Genomic DNA, 22,076 nt, shown 5'->3' on the forward strand with positions numbered 1-22,076 from the left:
TCTTCTAACATCTTTACCTATATAAATAAAAAGAAAAATCAGATATGAAACACTCAGCATATTCAAATTACTCAGTGAAAAGAATGCAAAGGAACACAAAGTATACATTTGTGAACTAACTTCTGTCTTCCTTTCTTAACTCCTTTTCTACTTGATCACTTGATTCCTTCTTCCCTCTGTTATTTCCCTCCTTTTCAGGATTCATTTCCATCTGTCTGCTGTGAGATCCTCCCTCAGAAATGAAGTCTTGCCTCCTATTTGTTCTTCAGAAAATTCAAAATAGGTAAAGCAAGCTTGACTTCAACGGGTTCACAAAGATTAAAAAAGAGCACTTTGTGCATGGGTGCTCCCAACCACACAGTTAGTGTTGCATACCTGCTTCACTATAAAATGTGTTTCTTCTATGAATTTGTACAACACAGATTTACAGTAACATACCTAAAAATACCTAACCTGGCCAACTCTAAAGAATGAAGGGGAAAAAGCAACAGACTCTCATCTTTCAAAATTAAGAAAAGTTAATGAACTCTTACAAGCACAACTCCCCATACATTTGCTATGTAAGGCTAAAGGTTATTGCTTATCAAAGAAAAAAAAAAAAACTAGTTGCAGTCATGATAAAAAAAATAGTGTGCAGTGAAGCTGCCACACAACTTATCTGAAGCAAAAACCATGGTGTTGACTAGCACTGTAGTTCAGAAGAAAAAATATTCCATGGAAAATAAATACAACACATCCTAACCTGGGGCAAACAAACCACTGGTGCACATGGGTCATCTCCAAAGAACCTACAGCAGGGAACTGAGATAGCAATTCTCAGTAGGGGCCAAAGTAGCTATACTGAAGCCTGCACCTAGCTAGCTAAACTCTAAATTCATTTTTCTATTAAAATAACTGGAAGAGTTTGAGAGCTCTTTGAAATACTTATGTAACAGAGATACCAAGTATATCCTTTGGCATGTATTTTATAATATGTTCAGTATTTCATGAAAAATTAAGATTATTTTTTTTAATAAGGAAACTGACATCTCTCATCACAAGGAAATCTTGGCTTGTTATCAAATCAAATTACATAGTCAGTACCAGTCTACTTAAAAGTACACAGACTTCTGTGGAATCACAAGACCTCATTTTTAGTTTTAATACTGTCATTGGCTTCACACCTATAGAATGGAGAAAAAGAATTATATTGCTCCCCAATATAATGCAAATAGAAAACATAAAAGTAATTTCAAAGGGTAGCTTGTTAACCATTAATTAGTTTCCACATCACCATTACAGATCACAGACACACAGATTGCAGTGGAGAAAGAAGTACTTTACCTTTTCCTCAGCTCTATGTTGAGCAGCAACTCTAATCTTTGCTGTGCATTTCTGTCTTACTTAACAGCTAGGCTTCTCTGCGCTTCCTTCTGGCATTCTGGAGGACAAGTCCAGGCACCATAACTAGAAAGCTGAAGAGATATTACACTTCGGGCTCTTCAAAAAGATCATTGTAAACAGCAATGACAGATGTGGGTAACCACACCCAAATGGATTTGTCACCGCACCCAGTGAATGAGCATGTCAGCTGTTTTTCTGCTAAAATGATCAGCAATTAACTATTTAATAGAAGTTTAGTAATAATTGTTAAATGGAATGATTTTTAATATCCCATTGACATGGAGGGAATAATTATACAGCCCTGCCAGCATGACTGGCACTTTCACAAGAGCAAACCTGCACTAGCAGCCTAGATATGCCGTGGAGCCTTTGAGGCTTGTTCCACATCCGCAAAGTCCCACAGCGAGGATACAGGATCCTGTAAGCAGATGGGATTCTTCCAGTTCAGCAGCATCTTCTCCCTAAAGTGAACTAGCTACATCTTGGCTGCACTGGTGTAGCTGCATCCACACAAGGGCTTTTTGGCATCATTTTGGCACGTGTTGTAAACCAATCTAAAGCTTCGTATTTTGTACCAAGTGTAGACCATTAAAGCATGGTTAGTGCTTGTATCAGCAGCTATGCCAGCAACATAGAAAGAGCCCACTAAACAAAGAAACTAGCATAACCTTGTATGTACAGACATACATACATTTTAAGTATTATGTATTCATGTATGCCATGATGTATTTTATGTATTAGATGCATTTTTAAAGTAAGTTCCCTTCTCTGCACATATAAACAATATGTAGCTTTTCCATTGATCTCTATGCTTCGAAAAAAAATTATCACAGGCCTGGCTTTACAACATCCTGTCAAACAGTTTATAGGAAAAAAAAATAGAAGTAAGTCACAGAAGAGCCAGTTCTAAAGATTCTTGTTTTAATAATGACTTTTTTCTCCTTAGGTTAAATTCTGAAGAATTAAGTGACAAACAGCAAAGCTGAAGTCAGCACTGGAAGAAAAAGACATGGGAACAGTGGAAGAATCAGAGAAGCTTTTATAAAGGACAGATGCCACAGGGTAGAATGGGGAGGAGGGGTAGAGGCAGGAAAAATAAATAAATAAATAAATAAATCCTTGGGCAGGAAAACATGTCTTCAAAGAACATCTCAGACTCTAAAGGAAAGTAACAAATTGAAAACCACAATCTAAAAACCACAGAAGACAACCTTAAATTCTCCATTGCTTGATCCAGGAAAGACAAAGGCTGTTTTTCTGAAACCAATTATATTCTTCTCATCACTGTCAGCATAAGTTTCTTAGAGAAGTAAGCTTTTTTCTTCTCTTTTTGCCTTTTTTTTTTTTTGGAAAAAAAAAAAAAAAAAAAAAGCTTTAGACAGGTACATATTGCTTGTTCTAAAGACTCGGAGGCAAGCCTTAAGTCTGTAGAATGAAGCTGCCAGCACACATTGCTTCTGGTTTGCAAAAACTGCCAACACATTTTTTTCTGGGGCAACCGTAAGTTCCCACTATTACTTGCCTTCTAACCCCAATCTACATATTTGCTTTTTTTTTTTTTTTTTTTTTTGCTACTGTTAGCATGTCACTACCATTTAAACACACTTCAAAAGCATGTTCCTGCTGCCACAGCAGCCAAAAACAACCAGTTTGAGCATGCACCAATTTGAAAGTGACTTAAGAAACACTGCTTCAGGTTGTTGTTTTTTTTTTTCTTTTTTTATTTTATTACAGATGTATGATTACCTTAAAAAGTATTTCTTTTCCTTCCTGCCTCTTTTATTCTCCAGAAATTTAAATCTTGGTGAAAACAAAGATAGTAATGATAGAGTACAAAAAAAACAATCTTTTGGTAAATTAAAATCCAGACATTAAGTTCAATATACGACTTCAAATGATGCTTATCAACCACTTTCCCCCAGTTGTTACTAACTACAAATACATTTCTGAGATATCAAAGAATGAAAAATTTGTCAGTCACAAGACAAGCACCACATTCCTTTTTACTCGCTTTGCCAATCCATGGAAAAAATACCATAGAAAATCCATTTCCTTATTGGAAATTCCCTATATAACCTCAATAACTTCTCTTCCCAATTACCAGTCACTTCAGAACATGCATTTGAGCAATCTACTTCTGCTAATCCTTGCTTTTGCTGTCTTAATGTTACTGCTTGTAAGTATTTGATTTAAAGAGCTACAGTTAACTAGCACCTTTAAATACAGAATTGGACATAGTCAGGAGATTAAGTGTTATACAAGACAGCAGCCCTGATAGCTCAACAATATTCTGAAAAATTAGTAATACATGAAATTACCAGATACTGGGGATCCTTTAGTAGTTGATACAAACTCTTCAGCATTGTGATGAGGTACCGTAAAATGCTGTACAAGCTGTGTCTTTGCCCTGTCTTTAGTATTTCCTAAAGTTATCCTAAACACCCACGCTAGGCTCTTTGTGCAAGAACAAAAGCAAGCTTCTTTCCCTTCTCCTCCAGTCCTCCCACACGGGCCCCTGCCTCTACTCTCTGTATCATTCTTCCAAGAAAAACATAGCGGGCTGCTGTTTTCTTGTATATTTCCACTGTTTAATACTTAGAGTATTTGTGTCTACCTCTGTCTTCCTCCAGACCCTCAGCACCTGCACTTTCCTGCTCATGTTGTCTCCGTCTCCAGTCACAGAGTTTCACTTTGCATTTACATTCCACATCAAGAGATTACCCTCCTTTCTCCCACCAGCATGGTGGCATTTAATTCACCTCAGTATACCAGCACTTGCTTCTGAAAGCAAGACTTTCAGATCCCTTCAGATCTGTATGCTTCACTCGCTCTTTGCTTTTCTCTTCTACACTAAATCAGTCCATCTTACAGCCCTACATCATCCAACGTAGTTCCCCCACCCCAACATCATTCCCCGTTCTACTTATGTTGCACGGCCATGCTTTGCTTCTTCCTTACTCAATTTCCCTGTATTTGATTTCACCTCATGTGCAAACTCACCCAGAGGAGTTTCTCAACTGTTTGGGCCAACCAATTCTGTTCCTTCCATCCAACTCCTTCCTCCAACACATCAGAATTCTTTCCAGAGAAGCTGAAGTTCACATCACATTTTTTTCCTCAGCCTGTTGGCTGTTCACCTACTCTTAACTCCCCTATCTTACTTCAAGTGGAAATTCAAAGACAGTAGAAGGTATGCTCATCCCTTCAGTTTGTCTTCTTAAGCTTTCTTATGAACTCATAGAAAAAAATAGCATCTGTGAATACTATCTATGAACATGAAAGCAATTCTGCCTACATATGTTTTAATTGTGAAATGTTTTTAATTACTGACTAAAGGAAGCAATCCTTTCCTCTGGGATCAGGTAACCTACCCTTCTGTGCCAATGACTTTTATACATATTAACACTCCCCTGCTTCAACCAGCTTCAAAAGCACACTCATCCATAACCCCCATTTCATCTTTTTGGCAGCCCTTCCATATTCTCTTTATTAAAGCTCACTGAGCACATTTTCTGCACATTTTCCTTGCTTTGAACTGTACTCCTCCAACATTTTGACCTGATTTTAGTCTTTTCCATTCCACTAAAACTACTCCTTCTGAAACACTGTTTAACAGAACTGTTTGGATACCAATTCTATCTCCTCTGCTTCTATCTACCTGAATCTTCCTGCACATTCATCCTCCACTGACTTTCCTGACCTTCTATTAATCGTTCCCACCTAAAAAAGTCCTTCTAAATCTTACCAGTCCCTGCTGTACCTCTCTGCTGCAACGTAGGCCAACATACAACTCTCCATTAACACATACAAACCATATTCCCAACATTTATTCGTTATACGAGTGGCGTCAACTCATCATTGAATTTATAACCATACACGTGGTCTCATCTTTGGCTGGAAGCTTAGACATTGAATCTAGATAGGAGAGCCACCTAAACATCTTGCAGATTCTTTTGGGATTAAGATCTAAGGTGCTGCTTTTTCTACGCACCCACACAGGAAACTTCACAAGATAACAGATCTTGCCTACAAGTGAATTACACTTAAGTAATATATACAATTTTCCGCTCTTCAGAATGAAGTATTTTCATCTTCAGAAAATTGTCTGGTTAAGATACCATCCTCCTCCATATTGACAAATCAGTGTTCTCCATCCCACCACCAGTTTGGAGGGGGAGTCTAATATTAAATAAATGTGGTTTTGACTGTGATATTAACTCACATTTCACGAACCTTCTCCCAGGTTTTCTGTTTCCAGTAGTACACATTCAGAACACTTTCTTATTTTTCCTCAAAACTTAGTGATGTTTGAAAAAACAATCTGACCGTTGCTTGAGGACTGGCATTTTCAGAATAGCAGTTGTCATGCTGACAAACAATATCTCCACTTGCCACCTATTTTAAACTTATTTTACAAATCTTAAGCTTTTATATTCTAACAGCACCTAAACATGACAGAATAACATGTAATTAAGGTTTCTATGTATTATAAAGAAAGAAGAATATGAAGAATAACCCAGGCAGTTTCCAGACAATTGAACTATTACTGCTGGAGTTTAGTAATTCAGACTTGGGGCTACCTGGTTTATGTTAAAAGTGAGGACACCATGTCTTGTGCTCACAAGATCTCATTTTATTTAATTTCTAAGAACTAGGCAGTTTCCCCTCCCCTTGGCATGTAATTCATATCACGGCCAAGGAGGATCTGAAGTAATGCTACAGCTGCTTAGCTCTTCCATTGCACTAAGTTCTGCATTCATTTCTGCTCTAGTCTGTATTTCTATTTTTTAATGAAACATACAGCCTAGTTATTTATAGGCTTTATAAGGATTAACTACACACTCATAAGAATAAACCCTCAAGAGGTTAACCTCATCCTCTTAAGCTTCACACACTACAATCCCAGAGATAGCTGGCAACCACAGCCAGGAGAGAAAAAATAATCCCACATCTTGCTAATCCTTTAGCCAATCACCTCATGCAACAGTGGAGAGGCCTCACGGAAGCCTACAACTCAATCTATCTCAAGAGTACTGTCAATCCAAAAGATATGTTTTACAGGAGCATTAGCAACTTATCTGAAATGTCAAAATAAGGCATACATGATGGTACACTGAAACAATGTATCTAAAACTCAATGCTAAAAAATATTCCAGCTTTCTGCTTATAGTTCTTATTTCAGATATTTGCATATTCTACTTTTAAATCTGCCTACTTTGTTAATTCTGAAGTAAACAAACTAATATCCATTGTTTACATCTAAATAGATTGGTCAATTGTAACTGTGCCTTATCATTCTCAGCAGGAAGTTTTCCAGGCTGACCATGTCTGGAAAATAAAAATCCCTTCAAGTTAAACCATGATTATCTAATTAATTATTTCATACTATGATTTGGATTCTCCCTTAACCCCAAACATGGACACTGCCTACAGCTACAACAGTGTGATAGAGTTAACAGGTACCGTTTTAAGTCAAAGTTTTTTGTTTGATTATTCAACTACCTAGTAAATCTTCTAGTTCTTTCAACTAGAATACAACAAATTATTAAATAATGCAATTTCAAGAAAAAAAAAAAATGAAGTCATGCAGTTTGTTTAGCTATGTTTCTACCCAATGGCTGGAAAGTAAAGCCTTCAAGAACATGCAGGAAAAGTATATGGCCAGAGGTACAACCATTAAGAGCCTAATATCATCCACAGAAGTTTTAATCGGTGTAGAAGACTAGCACTCATGAGCTCACTGAGACCACGTACACTTCTCACCTTTTTTTTTAAAGTGTCAATTTTTTTTATTTTTTTTTTCTTTGGGCATGCTTAACCAACTCCAAAATATGTCTTGAGTTTCTAGGTAAATTCTCCAGAAAATTTTATAGTTCCATGAAGATGTAAGATGTACTCAAGTCTCTCCTCTAACCAACAGGTTTCTACTTTTTCAAAAGGAAAAAGACTGAAGTATAAAATTATGATGGCTCAAGAAGAAAAAATTAAAAAAAAAATAAAAATTCAAAATAAAATGTTCCCATTAATTAAAAGTTTTGTTTCCTTCCAGAATTTACATGTGGCCCAGCAGCAAGAAGAATTGTGTTTTGCTCTAACTCAGGAAGACAGTTGGGAAACTTTTGAATCATCTAGTGCCAGGAAACAACAGCTATTAAAGACAGAAAGGAAAGATGGAAAAAAAAGTCAAAGACCAACAAAAATGAAGATTTAGTAAAGAGAAACTATTTAAGTGGATATCAGCTAGAAAAATTAAACATTCCTTCTATGCTCAAAATTTACTGTACACTAACATCCTCAGTAGTATGATGCCAGTGAGTACTCGATTTTCTACTGTTATAGACTGCTCCATCCTATTTGCATTCTGAAAGAAGTTTCATGATCTTTCATGCTCATAATAGATGTCTAAACCGTTAAATTACTATTTCTTTTCTTATCTTGAAAGACACTGCACTTAAACAGCATGGCCCTTCCATTGTTCTTTACACTAAGTCGAATCCCTGAACAATACTGACAGCTGCTATCAAACTGGGCCATGCTTACTTCCAGTGCAGCTGCCGCTCTTTGGAACAGACAGCCTTCTGATGTCTCCTCCCCTCTGGGGAAAGGGCTTGACACACTGCATGCTCAGTGAGGGGGAGCAAAGGTCCACTGAATTGTCAACCCAATTTTATGCTATTCAGATTTTCCAGGATGCGCAGAGTCCCTTTCAAACAAAATCAAGCATATGTCAAGTGCATGAAACTTATTGTGCAGCACAAGATAATTATTGACCATGTAAGATTGTAAAAGATCACTGTGACATATATCTAACTTTAGTAAAATGCATATACATGCATTGACATGGTCAAAGAACTTTTGTGCCTAGTATGTTTGTTTCCTCACTCGTAGTTTTGGATTCATACAGCATTGCTCAGAAGTCTTTCAGATGATGCAGGAAAGTATTTACTCTGGGTCAATCTTTGGCTATTTGAAAGTGAAAAAGCTGAAGGTTCTACTCCTACTTCCAAAAAAGTGCTCCCCACAGAAAGTGTTAATTGCATGCGGTATTTGTTGATCCCAGTTGCTTTTAAAAGACTATTTTGTGAAGGCTTAAAAAGAAGTAAAAGATGTGCTTGAGATAGTGCTATGTAGCCAAACCAAATCTCACTATTTTAAATTCAGCAAGATTGTTTTTAAATATATTTTTAACACATATTTCCATATACCGCATAAAATATTCTTTAAAACTAGTTCATTATAAAGAGATTTCCATTTTCATCCTAAGAACTCATTTCCAAATAAATGTAAGAAAGTACAATTCTCTAATCTTTGCTAATCAAATATCACAAATGTACATGTGCTGTTTGAATACCTGATTTGATCTTTGAAATAAAGTAATTCATTGCACAAGTAAAGCATAGAGGAGATTGTGACAAATACAGATGTAATTGTGTGGGTTTTTTAAATGTGATTTTAAGCAAATCAACTAAGCAACAGTCAAAATTTGATATGAAGGGGAAAAAAACAGCTCATATTTGAAGTGGGGGGGGTTTGTTTATGCAAAGCTAATCTGTCAAGTGTAATAAAGCAGCTTGAATAAAATTTAAGCTGAAAATCCACTGAAGCTCCCCATTTCAGGGAGGAAAAGCTATTAAGAGGAAATGAAGGTCACCCTCCCAGTTTATTTCACCTAATTGACTGCCAATAGCTTACCACAGGCAAAATGACTGCAGATCTGCAATTGAGAAACTGATGAAAGGAGAGTTTTCAAGCTGAGGCTCATTCTTTTAATCCTCCCTCACTCTTATTTTTTTTTTCCATCTCCAGTTGGGATGTAATTTTAAGCACAGATGGATTAACTGGTTCCATTGTCTGCAGACGTCATTGGACTATGGCACTGTTAATCCGTACAGCAGCATGTCTAATTATCATTACAAAGTGTCTGAGGGAACTATAAAGACCAGCAGGGCATCTTCTCACAAGCAATTAACATAAATTGATAAATGAGTAATTTGAATCTGCTCAAGGCGCTCACATATGAATAAAATCAGAACGGACGGCTTCTTGTTTCGGCTACTTCTTTCACTTAGTCTGGAAGGGCAGAAAACATGAGAAATATTCTAGACTTAGTGGCGGGGGAAATGAACTCATGCAGTGGAAGGAATGCATGGTTCAGAAAGTTCATTAATACAAAACAAATGACTTGTGATTGACAACCAGTCACAAGCAAGTAGTATTAACTTATTTCAGCATATTTAGAAGCACAAACTTGGTGAAAGGCTATTAGAGCACTGTGTCAGACAATTAATACTACTTCAAAAGCAAGTGAAGTTTCTTTTCAGTAGCTTGCTAATTTAAAATTCATGAAAGATTCACAAGAGAAAGAAAGAAGAATGAATACTTGAACAGGCTCTAAGGATTCAAGTGTCACAGAAAGCGTGAGGTAAAGGTAACTACTACATACAATACCTACAAATAAACAAGCAACTGTCCTAATCACTGTATTTCTTGGAGGAAAAGTTTTGTTACGCACAGCATTGCTGCACAAAGTGATATTCTGACAAAGCAAACTATTAACTTTACCCTTGCTAAAATCTGTGCAAAGCAAATCAAACACACTTGAACAACATTGGGCATCGAAACAGTGTTAGCTATCAAAACATTAAGCTTATTTTAAAACAGCAAAGCAATAAGATATGAAAGCAAGTTATACACACTGTAGGAGGTAGACCTGGAAGGCCACGTACCCCGATGATGGCATTCAGTTCAGCCATGGTCACTTGTTTGGCACGTTCTACAGCTTGGGCCACTTGCTGCTGATGCTATTAAAAGAAGAAGGGGTTTAGAGAAGAATTTGTGTTAGGGTATTGACTGCAACAAATCAGATCAGGATCATTAACACCTGAGTAACTGGTTTCTCTGCAGAAGCCCAGGTTGCCTATTGCAAGACACACCTTATGAAGGCAAAAATGTAACAGTGTCCCATTTCGCACCCTTTCAAAGGTAACTGAGAGCCCTAAAGGCTGTCAAGCCCACCTCTTCTCCTCCCCCCCCCGATGTCACTTCAAAATTAATTTTCTGACATATGGATAATCAGTTTATAATTGAGCTGGCAGGACGATAATGTCAACCTCACACTAGTGTGAATTTCAGCATTTATACACTCTGTCCACACAGCAAAACCTACAGAAGTTTTATACAGGAAGAATAAATGCTACACTGAACCCAGCAAGAATTACAAACACTCTTTGTAAACTGTAGTTTGAAGAGGCATATTTTAAATAACAGGCTTCAAAATTTAACAGTAGCTGCCTACAGCATACTACAATCAGTCATTCAGGCTAGATGCAGGTCTGTAACCTTAAACAACATCTTGCATCTGAGCTAACTACTCACTTTTTAGACTGAAATTTGTATCAAATCATGTAGACGAGATGAGCATACTTATTTCACTTATGTCATTTATTTAATATCAAATAAATAATCACCGTGATTAGAAATGAAGGCATTTTGTCGCATTGACAATATTTTTACAGACTGCCCCTCTCCTTTGGGAATGAATAAAGCTAAGCCATTGTCACTAGTTTGAACTCAGATTTGTTAGATCAAATTAGCAGGGGGTTTGCAAACTTCAACTATAACAGATGTTCCTTACACTTGTGCATTATGATAAAATTAACATCTTAAAACTAGCTAATTTGCAAACAGAAAGAAACATAATTGCACTTTAACAGCTGAACAGTTTTACTTACTTCCTGAGACAAAAATGGGATGACTTGTGCACAAATTGTGTTCAATCTCTTGGCGATTTCTGTCTGTAGAGGAAACGTATTATTATTAAAAATGTATTTTCTGCTTGTTCCCATATATCAACTATTTTGTAGGATCATATTAAGTTCACACTGGAGAAAATAAAGAAATCCATGTCCTCATACTACTGCAAATATAAATAGTTAATATTTAAGCCCAAATGAGGACAGAGATTTAGTCAGCTACTCTAGGACATCTGCCATGTCTAAAGCACCTAATCTGTATACACATTTAGGAACAAATCTGGTCCTCATACCTAGCTCATTAACAAGTAAAGTATTTTTGAAATCCACTAAGTCCAAGATAAAGCCTTTTAAAAGGTAGATTTATTATTACACAAATTATCAAGCAGAATAACATGAGGGTGACAGGCACAGAGGAAAATGTTTCTTTCATGATCAATTTTATCTGCCAATTACAAGGCAGTTTTGCTTACAGAAAGAAACCAACAGGAGTATAAATGAAATACCAAAACAGAAGCGAAGCAGAACAGAGAGGAAAAAATAAAGACTTCTAAAGCATCCATAACAAGAGTGAACTGAAATAACACAGATAGGAAGAAAAAGAAGCCAATCAGAAAATGTAATAGTAGTCAGTAACAACAAATTAGTACAACTATGAGTAGCAAGAAAACAAACCAGCAGAGGGACAATCCTTCAATAACAGCAACACAGAAAACAGCAGCACAAATTGTTTAAGGCCCACTTTCCATCAGCTTTGTATATACTTGTTTTTGCTTGGTTTGTGGTTTATTTTATTTTATTTTTTTGAATCTCTCACATTTGCTTCATGAACCCAGACCTGGACGCAAGATGGTGGAACACAGGACCCTTCCTCTGCCATTACTCAGCCTTACTTGTGATGCTTTTCAGACCACATGCCAACCATTCAGATCTCCTACTATAACTATCCCTCAAGTCTTAAAGGAGCTTTGTGCTTTTGAAGTCTCAACTCCCACAAACAGGTAAAAAGGTACTTGCACAATTTCTACAGTTTTCCTTGAAAACATCTCCCACAGTCACTAGAGCACAGTTGCGCAAAACGAAAACTAATGTCCAAATGTGTATGCAGCCTATATGCAAGATGCTCTGAATAACTCTTACTAGTCACTATCACTAAGCCATATGCATATTTCTTCTTGTTTGGTTTTAGGACACGGCAGGGGTGTCCACTTTTAAGAACTGTTGGGCCTTCCATGAAACGATTTCCCAAAAGCTGAACAAAGAAACTCTCTCAGAGAAGACAGATAAATACTGCTAACTCATCTGCTGAGCCTTTCCCCAAGCCTTCCATCATCCCAGATTTCTTAGGAAGACACTGAGATATGCTGATGTTTACACATCAGTCAAACAGTAATTTGGAAACAAAAGCCCCACACTGTTTTTGTGTCTCAGGAGACACATGACTTGGGGTCTGAATATGGCCAACAAGCTTTAACACCTCTTTCTCCACCTCTGGGAGAAATAGAAAATACTTGACAGCACTGAGTTTTGTAAAACACTGATGTAAACTGCGGTCCTAACTGACCAAAGTCAGTGGGGCATGTCCACACTTCAGTTTCATGGACACAAGGGTCTTCCAAACACTTTGGGAGTGGTTTCTTCTTAGGGCTAAGAGGTTAATTCCTACAGGCAGGGGCAATGATGCAACTTCTGCTTTGCAGCAAACCTTCCCCCCTCTGCAACAACATGAATATTCTTCTTTTCTCAACAGAAACATCTACCTTCTCACACAGTATCAAACACTAAGCAGTTTTTGACTGTTTCTGTTTTGTTTGGAACATGACCACAAACTATCCATCATTCTGTAGATGACCTGGTACATAAGCTACCAGCAAAAACAATACAAGGAAGTCTGCATGACTAAACTTTTGACAGATATGTTGGTATTTCAACTATCTGTTAACTTAATGAAAAAAGCACACATATGTTTGGGAGAATTTGAGTACTAAAGGGCATTTTTCCACATGCCTTACTTTCTGGAAGCAAATACTATATATATCAGCTATGAGAAGGCTGTTATGTAGCAACCTGACTGGGATGAGATGTTTAGCTCCCAACAAATTAACTGCCCTTGACCAACAGGATTACTTTTGTTTTCACGGTAAAAACCAGGATGAATCACAGCCAAGTGATAAGCAGGTGGGGAGTGGGAGAATAAAGTAGATCAGGATGCACTGATTTGCTTTCTCCTGAAAAGCTGTTTTAGTGTGCATTACCTACACATGATTCCCCCTATTGTGCAATCCTGCGAGAATTATCCTTATTATAGCTGTGAAAAAAGTCTGTTTTGAGTAGAGTCTACAAAGCATGCAAGCATCCACATTGTGGAGTTTTCCCACAGAGGTCCCAGGTATCTGACTTTCACGGTGGCAGCGTAAATAGAGAATAGCACACTGTAACACAAGAGAATATAATGTGCTAGTTACCAGTCCCAAGACAAGTCAATTAGATCTTTTCTAATTATACATGTAAACAGCATCCTAATATTCATACACAGTTGCGGATAAGCTTAAATGTACAAATCATAAACAAGCATTTATTCTGAGATTTCTTGCTACTGTTACGAGTGCTAAGTAACAGGCATTTATATTGGAAGGAAATTAAAAACACTATTCCACAACTCATAACCGAAGTCTTCACTTTTAAAAGGCAGTTTAGCTACTGGTACTCTTTCCCACACACAACTTAAAAAGGTACTTAAAATTATTTATCCAGTAGCAGATCTCAAACATCTGTTTGTTGTCTTCCAACAATTAGTAAAAAGTATTCTCCATCATAAATATGTCCAAAAAAAATATCTTTGTTCTCCAGTGAGTTCCCGAACCTAAGCATTAACACACAATTCACTTAGTCTTCTATATCAGGAATTGCAAGAGATTGTTTTCAGCATTGAGAAAAAGGAAATCTCATAAATTTAAATACAAATCTAACTGTTCAAAATGCAATGAGCTTTCACCTTTCCAGACAGAATATCTTTGAATAGGTGCACATAAATATTGTATATATGTATAGATATATATACTGATCTCCAGAAGCAAAAACTTTTTTGAAGGAGTCTAGGACAGTTTGGTTAATCAAGACTAAACATCTGTAATTGGTGAGCATTGGAGCAAGCTGTATTTTCCAGATTTTGGGCTCCTATTTGATAGCCTTAAGAATACTTATTGGCCTTGCAACATAAAAATATTTTCAGTGTCCTTGCAACATAACACAGCTATTACCTAAGTGGTGATCTTGAGACATGTAGGGCAGTCAGAAGAATGAGTAAACAGAAAAAATTTTGCAGAAAACTGCTTCAAGCAGAGACACGCAATTAGTCATGATTATATTCTCTGGCTCCTTGGTAAAGCAGACTGTAGAAGCCTGCATCTCTCATGAAAGCCCTCCTAGCTCTATGGCAGCTCTTAGCAGAGCATCTGAAGAGCCCTTAATTGTTTGTGTTCTTAATGCAGAGCCTCTTGAATACATTCATTTTTAATAGAGGGCTTGAGTGTAGGGCCTATCAAAGAATGACAAATCTAAAGCTTTCACTGGTTCTTGTTGTTGCAATGATTGTCTTTTGATTTATTTGCAAATGACAAGCTTGTCAGACCCCTGACTGAAGTGCCACCCTCCTTTCTGAAGTATCATTAAAAATTAACATGAAGGAATTCATCTCCATTTGGTAAAATTAAGTTGAGCCAACATTTTTTTTTGTCTTCACTCATCTAATTTTTTTGTCTTAATTCCATATAATTAAGGACTTAAATGTTTTGACCCAACCACTGCCAAACTCAAGTGATTGTACTTAAATTTGTCTCTTGATAAATTGAATTCTTAACATAATGACATATAACTAAGCAGCAAGACTAGTTACTAAGTATAATATTCACTTAAGTCACTTTACTAAGCAGTTAAGAAAGCACTTATGTGTACAATTTTAACTTTTTTTCTGCTTCATTGTTAAAAATACATTGTTTTCCTGTACAGTAGTCTATTCCAGATCATTTTACATTTTGACAGGCTGTACTTTACAAAGCACCATGTAAGACCTCATACTTAAATAAACAAGATTTCTTAAGCAACTGTAGGCATTTGCACTGTAGAAGAAGCAGGTATAATGTAAGTATCAAACTCTACCTGGATTTCTCAACACAGTTAACACGTGTTATCAGTAATAATGAAAGCCCTTGCCTAAGGGAGCCAGCATTCTCACTTTTAAGTGAAAAAATGCAGCTTTCCCTTGAGGAGAATTAATCACCCTTCAGTCTCAGAGTTTTCACCAACAGTTTTGGTTTTGCTCCAATCAGCAAATTACCTTACTTGAATCTTACAAAACATTATTGTGATGATCAGCTGTATTATGACAACTGCTGAATTAGTAGCACTGACACTCCACAAAGCTGTCAAGGCCTATCTTTACCAAACAACGCAAAGTCAGAAGCATCTCTTGTATGCTAAAAAACTTGTATTTTCCTGGGAAGAGCACTTCCTATATTACAAAGTTAGACCAATATTTGAAAGTGCTCTATCACTATTTCTTAAGGACAAGTTTCTGTACTTTCATTAATTTTCTTTCTTTATATTTTTAAAAAACTTACTTCAGTTGCTTCAACATAATTTTGAAAGTCATATTTGTCATTAGACTTGGAAGATGACAGCTTACGTCATCTTCACGCATGGAGCAATGTGATTAAGAGGAACATAAGAAAAGACAAAGTTTTGATGATACAAAAAAAAAGTATTTTCTAATCCACTCCTCTCAATACTTAAATAAATAAATAAACAAACCAGCTTTTAATGCACAGAAAAGAATATACTGTCAAAACACATTCACGAAAGCTTTACAAGATAATTCTGAAGTATTATGCCTCCACTTACACTTTCAACATGTAGAAAGCCAAGTACAACATAGAATTCGTTCTGGAAAAAGGAAATGGACTTCCTGCAATTTATACCATGTAACACAGTAATCCACTAGGGAGTAAAGGTCAATGTTGCACTTTTGGTCATTACCGAATCATTTGAGATGATCTGTGGTGGGGATGAGGAGAAAATCGAAGGCTGTGAGAATGCTGCAAATGGCTTGACCTCAGACCAATTTTCATCTCCATCTGTCTAACAGACATGTGGATAAAAGCACTCTTTATAGGACATGCTTGACCATTTTTAATCCCTGTTGCAAGCCAGAAATCAGTTGAAAACTACATTTACAAAGTCCTTGGGTAAGAAACTGCATGTGTATAATTTAGTCTTGAGCTAAAGCTTAGCATCCATTCTGTATTTTCATTTTTCTAGCAATGGACTTAAATGGTGTAGCCTTTACTCTTTTTGTGAGTGAGATTTTCAAAGTCAACAGAAATCACACCTATTCACAGAGCATATACAAGAAAAAAAAAAAAGAAACATAAAAGCAAAGTGCTTAGCTCTCTAAATGCTGTTATAGATCTTTACTACAGGAAGATTCAAGCACTTCCAAAAATATGTTGCAAACAATTTGGGGGTGGGGAGGATGTTGGAGGTATAATTAAATCTCAAAACTTAAATATTCAAAAGCCTCAAATGATTAAGGCTAGCATTCTATGAACTTTGCTGTTCATGAGTTATTGAATCCACATTGAGCACTGAGATATTAATGCCCTTTTATTTAAAACTAATACACTACAATCTGTTTTGGCAATGGCTGCAAGAGGAAAAAAAAAATAAAGGCAACATGCCATTTAAAAGTTTAGGCCCCCATAGTATATCAATGTCAAACAACAGCGTGTCAAGCTAAGATTCAATTCAGGTAAGTGCCACTGCCAAATTTTCTTGTTCCCAGACGTGCTTTAAGATTATTTTATTGCTTAAAATTTAATTTGTTCCAACTCGCGTCTCCATGACAACATTGGCTAACCCTGCAAATCATTTGGGTAATTGGATATCTTATCTTTCTATTGCTCTCAAATCGAATGATTCTGCTAGAACTGCAGCAGCCAATCAAATTTACTGGCCTCCTGAGTAATAGACCAGGAGAAGTAGCCACATTCATCTCCCCTTTACAGCCGTATTAACCACCATGCGACAAACTGTGGAAGTTGGCCTTCAAACTGTATTTTAAATTATAAACACTGTCATTACTAACATTCACACCAATAGGAGGGGGTGGGAAGGTTTATTCTCAACAGATATTTGAAATTCAATCTGACAAGCAGCAATGGGTAGTGCTCATTTCAGCGACAGGAACAATCTCTGTATTTTGGGGATAGGCTGTCAGTTTAAAATGACATATTAACGAATACAGTTTTCCCTCTGCCCCACGTTTGTACTACTCATTTTAATCGCAAGGTCAGCCACCCACGAGATGATGATGTTAAAATCCCAGAAGACTGGCATGAAAAATCTTTAGCAATGAAAAAAAAAACAAAAAAAAACACCACCATATTGCAAGTGGGAGTAGGGAGAGGAAGAACCAACAGAAATATTAACAGAATAAAAGCTCAAATTGACAAAGCAACAGAATGCTAGAAAAATTCTAAATGAAATTACTGGTTTATAATTCAGTACCTAAACTACATTTATCTGAAGCCTCTTAGATGTCAGTATAAATTACAGAAAGGTCACATTAATTTAAACTTAAGCTACATTTGATGCACAAGTCAGCAGCTACACTTACCAAACATCTACTACAGGTTTGGACTCTGTTCAACTGTAAAGTGCAGTGACTGGATATATTTCAGATGTCTAATTTCAATCCATTCTATAATAGAGAGAGCCACTACGCAGCTCTCAATGAACCACTGTAAACAACTGCCCATCCCATTTGCAGCTGTAAATCCTGTTGAACCCAAGCCAACTGGCAACAACGAAGCTGTTGTCAGGATGTTAAAGTGCTCCTCTCACACATCTTCACTATGTCAAGACTCTTCTCAAACTTGGCTAAAAGGGACCATTATCACATTTCTCCTTTAATCTAACTTTAGCCCATCTTGCTCAAGTACTCAAATTACAAGAGGTACGTTCATCCAAATTTTAGTTCCACAGTTTTGTTTCCATGACTAAGCCAACCTTCAATACACATAATGTTTAAATCTCCGAAGCCAGCACAGAGCTTTATTTTTACTTCCCAGTTGTTTTCCAGCTAACACCATTCCCATTTATTTAGATTTCATGAGATGTTGAGCAAGTCAGAGGCTGACTCCTATCCAAGAGAAGGTCTCGCCACCTTCATTTCCACAAGCACACATCCCTCACTTTCTTTCAAAGCAGTGCTAGAGTCATTTGGATTTGTCCAACATCTTAAATCACTCGTCAAGCAGAAAACGTTACTAAAGGAGGTGGGAGAAGTACCAGCTTAGCAGACCAGTAGATCAGTGAGTTAAGTGAGCAGGTAGCAGAGTAGCCCAAGGAAGTACCAGAAGAACCCATCTGAAAGAAGTGGGGGTTTGGGCAGCAGTGAACTATTGGATGAGCTCCTCTCATTCCACAGTACTGCACTCTAATGCACCATGCTTGTAGTGTTCTTCTAGAGGAAACACGCTCTCTGTAATTATCCAACATGCACTGCAGAGAAGGACTTAGGAGTTCTGATGGATGAAAAGCTCATCAAAAGTGTCCTGGTTTCAGTTAGAACAGAATTAATTTTCTTCCTAGTAGCTGGTGGAATGCTGTGTTTTGGCTTAGGATGAGAAGAGTGCTGATAACACCCCAATGTTTTAATTGTTGCAGAGCAGTGCTTATACCAAGCCAAGGACGTTTCAGCTTCTCACTCCGTCCTGCCAGCGGGCAGGCAGGGGGTGCAGCAAGAGCTGGGAGGGGACAGACCCAGGACAGGTGACCCAAACTAGCCAAAGGGGTATTCCATACCATCTGACGTCATGCTAAACAATATATAGGGGTGGCTAGCCGGGGGGGAGGGGGCTGGACTGCTCGGGGTTAGGCTGGGCATTGGTCAGCAGGTGGTGAGCAATTGCATTGTGCATCACTTGTTTGTACACATTGTTATTAGTAGTACTATTATCACCATTGTATTATTATTATTTTATTATTATTATTTTATTATTATTTTCCTGTCTTATTAAACTGTCTTTATCTCAACTCACGGGCTTCACTTTCCATTTCTCTCCCCCGTCCCAGAGACGGAGGGGGAGGGAGGGGGAGGGGGAGTGAACGGCTGCGTGGTGTTTAGCTGCCGGCCGGGTTAAACCACAACAACAAGCCAGCAGTGCGTGTCTGCAGCCCAGAAGGCCAACTGCATCGCATCCTGGGCTGCATCAACAGAGAGGTGGGTAGCAGGTGAAGGCAGGTGATTGTGTCCCTCTGTTCTGCCCTCATGAGGCCCCACCTGGAGTCCTGCATCCAGGGCTGGGCACCCAGCAAAAGAAGGATGTGGGGCTGTTAGAGTGGGTCCAGAGGACGGCCACAAAGATGATCACAGGGCTGGAGCACTTCTCCTGTGAAGAAAGGCTGAAAGCTGGGGATGTTCAGCCTGGAGAAGGCTCCAGGGAGACCTCATTGCAGCTTTTCAGTACTTAAAGGGGGCTTATGAGAAAGATGAATAGGAACTTCTTCCTCAGGCAGATAACGATGGACAAGGTTTTAAACAATTTTAAAATGAAAGAGGAGAGATTTAGATTAGAGGTTATAAAGAAATTTTTCACTCAGAGGTGCCAAGGCACTGAAACAGGTTTGCCCAGAGAGGCAGTGGATGCCCCACCCTTGGAGGTGTTCAAGACCAGGTTAGATGAGGTCCTGAACAACCTGATCTAGTGGGTGGCATCCCTGCCTATGGCAGGGGGGTTGGAATTATATGAGGTCCCTTCCAACCCAGGCCATTCTATGATTCCATGCTTTGCATTAAGAACTATCAAGGGCATTAAGAACTTAACTTACACTAGAACAGCTGAGCAACACTACTCTATACAATAAAGAGTAGACAAAAGAAAAAGGAAAAAGAACGAAGCCGTAAAAATAGTATATTCGTAACTACTACACCCTTATCAGAAGGCTTTTCACCCTTGATTTTTCATGTGGTTTAGAACATACTCCAAAGACACTTCCTATTTTGTTCCTGCTCCTACAAGCCACAACCAAATTTCTGCATACGTCCTTGCACCACTTGGCACACAGAACCACTTTGTTGGGATGGCGGTAAAAAGTTAGAGCTCTAACATCACTTCAAAAGTGCCTGTAACAACATAGCTTCAAAAGCTTAGCACAAAGTTCCTCCAGCCAGGCACATACAGTACTCACGACATTAACAGCAGTAGAATCTGGACTTGAAAGAAAAATGAGTATGCAATCTGACAAAAAACAAGACACCATGTATCTAGAGAAGGGACAGACATATGGGGAAAAAATGAATAAGCTACGTTCACTGGGCCTTTATAAGTACCAAATCAAGATGGATGTATCAAATGTCACATGCACTTGTGTAACTAAGATGTAATTCCAGACTTTTACAATACTTACTATATTCACAGCTCATTTCAAAACTCTGTCAAGTCACTGAATGAATTTAAGGCCTTAAAAAGCGCTCGTATCAGGTGCTCTCAGGTGACTCACTAATGAATACCAAGTTAAGAGGATCAACAACTCTTCTGTTAGCAAAGAACAGAATTAGGCACCACACACAACTTGAAAGGAACGTGAAAATAATGGCAATTTTCACTATACAGGAAAAAAGTTAGGAAGTCTTTCAGCAAAACCTGGGAACATGTCAAGAAATTTCCTCCCTGTTTTATTATGCATTTTTCACATTCTCTTGCTTACAAAATAAAGAAAACTAGGAACGATGCCATCTAGATTACCTTCTAATAGGGAAGAACTGATTGAAACCATCCAAATAGAAAGTAATTTGATTGAGACTGACAATTGTTAAGAGTTTACAACCATCAGTACAAGAAGTAAGTATAATAAAGCTCTTAAGTCTTCAGGAAAGCAAGTATCAGCTGGTAAGGTCAGCTTTCTAAGACCTGCTACTGAGAAGGGAGATAAAAAATGCACTATGGAAAGCTAACAGTTTCTTTATAAAACAATATGAAGGATATGGGTGAGACATAATACATCTGAGAATGGAAAAGGAATGGACAGAGGAAAAAGGGTAAGGATGCAATGGTGCCAAGAGTAAACCTCCAGCTGAGGTTGTACAAACAGGAAAGCATACAGGAAGTCAAAACTATGCCAGGTACAAATATACACAGCACAGAAACATCTCTACAAAATTACATGTCACTAGTAAGTGACAGCAAAAGTAAATCTGGTACTCAATGTGATGAAATATAGGAGAACAAAGCATGTTTGATCTGTTCACTTAGAGAAGGAAAGGTATGGTCAAGTCACACCAACGAGGCCACAAAGCCTGTATTTTTTTGGCACCTAACTGCAAAAAACAACAAGCAGTATTCAGCTACACATTAATATAAATTGCTAGCTAGCTAAGGTCAATACTGCAGCTCAAACAGGAAAGGAACAGATCAGAGCATTCAGGTAAAATTGTGTTCAAGTTAACCAGGGCTAGTGAAGTTCACACATAAAAAGAAGAGCACGCTTGTGAAGTCTGAAATAGCGGACACCTTGCAGAACCTAAAAGTGTCATGCAGAAATGAAATTGTAAAAGGACAATGCCTGACAGAGAACAGCAACTAAAAAAAAGCAAAAGACACTCCAGCTTAATAACTATTAAATATGAGGCATTAAAATACCTCTCATCTGTAAACAGCTAGGTGAAATAGGAATACAAATTACAACTGTTAAGGATTTTTCAACAGCAGAAAGTATCTGAAACAACTGAAGACCAACAAGGTAAAGCCTTTATGGACAAGTGAAGCACATGATGTTACCTTCTTCATTAAGATTTTTACACTTGTAGAATAGCACTCTTAGGAGCAGCAAACAGCACAATTCAGGTGGAACTTCATGAGAACATGTGCAAAACTGCTTGAC

At 37.6% G+C, this 22,076-nt stretch overlaps 1 protein-coding gene across 4 annotated transcripts in view; it reads right to left on the reverse strand.

The window, feature by feature from the left end:
* The window catches only part of TLE1 (TLE family member 1, transcriptional corepressor), a 76,689-nt gene that overhangs the window by 42,580 nt on the left and 12,033 nt on the right, over window positions 1-22,076 (reverse strand). For 2 of the 4 annotated variants that reach the window (XM_082784367.1, XM_082784366.1), the window contains exons 5-6: window positions 11,115-11,177; window positions 10,080-10,184 (exon numbers count right to left, since the gene is read on the reverse strand). In XM_082784367.1, the coding sequence (XP_082640493.1) occupies window positions 10,080-10,184; window positions 11,115-11,177 (168 nt within the window). The remainder of the gene's footprint in view (window positions 1-10,079; window positions 10,185-11,114; window positions 11,178-22,076) is intronic. The other 2 variants (XM_082784369.1, XM_082784368.1) reach the window with 1 other exon arrangement.

This window comes from Aythya marila, assembly GCF_965140915.1.
Source record: "Aythya marila genome assembly, chromosome: Z".
Taxonomy (NCBI): Eukaryota; Metazoa; Chordata; class Aves; order Anseriformes; family Anatidae; genus Aythya; species Aythya marila.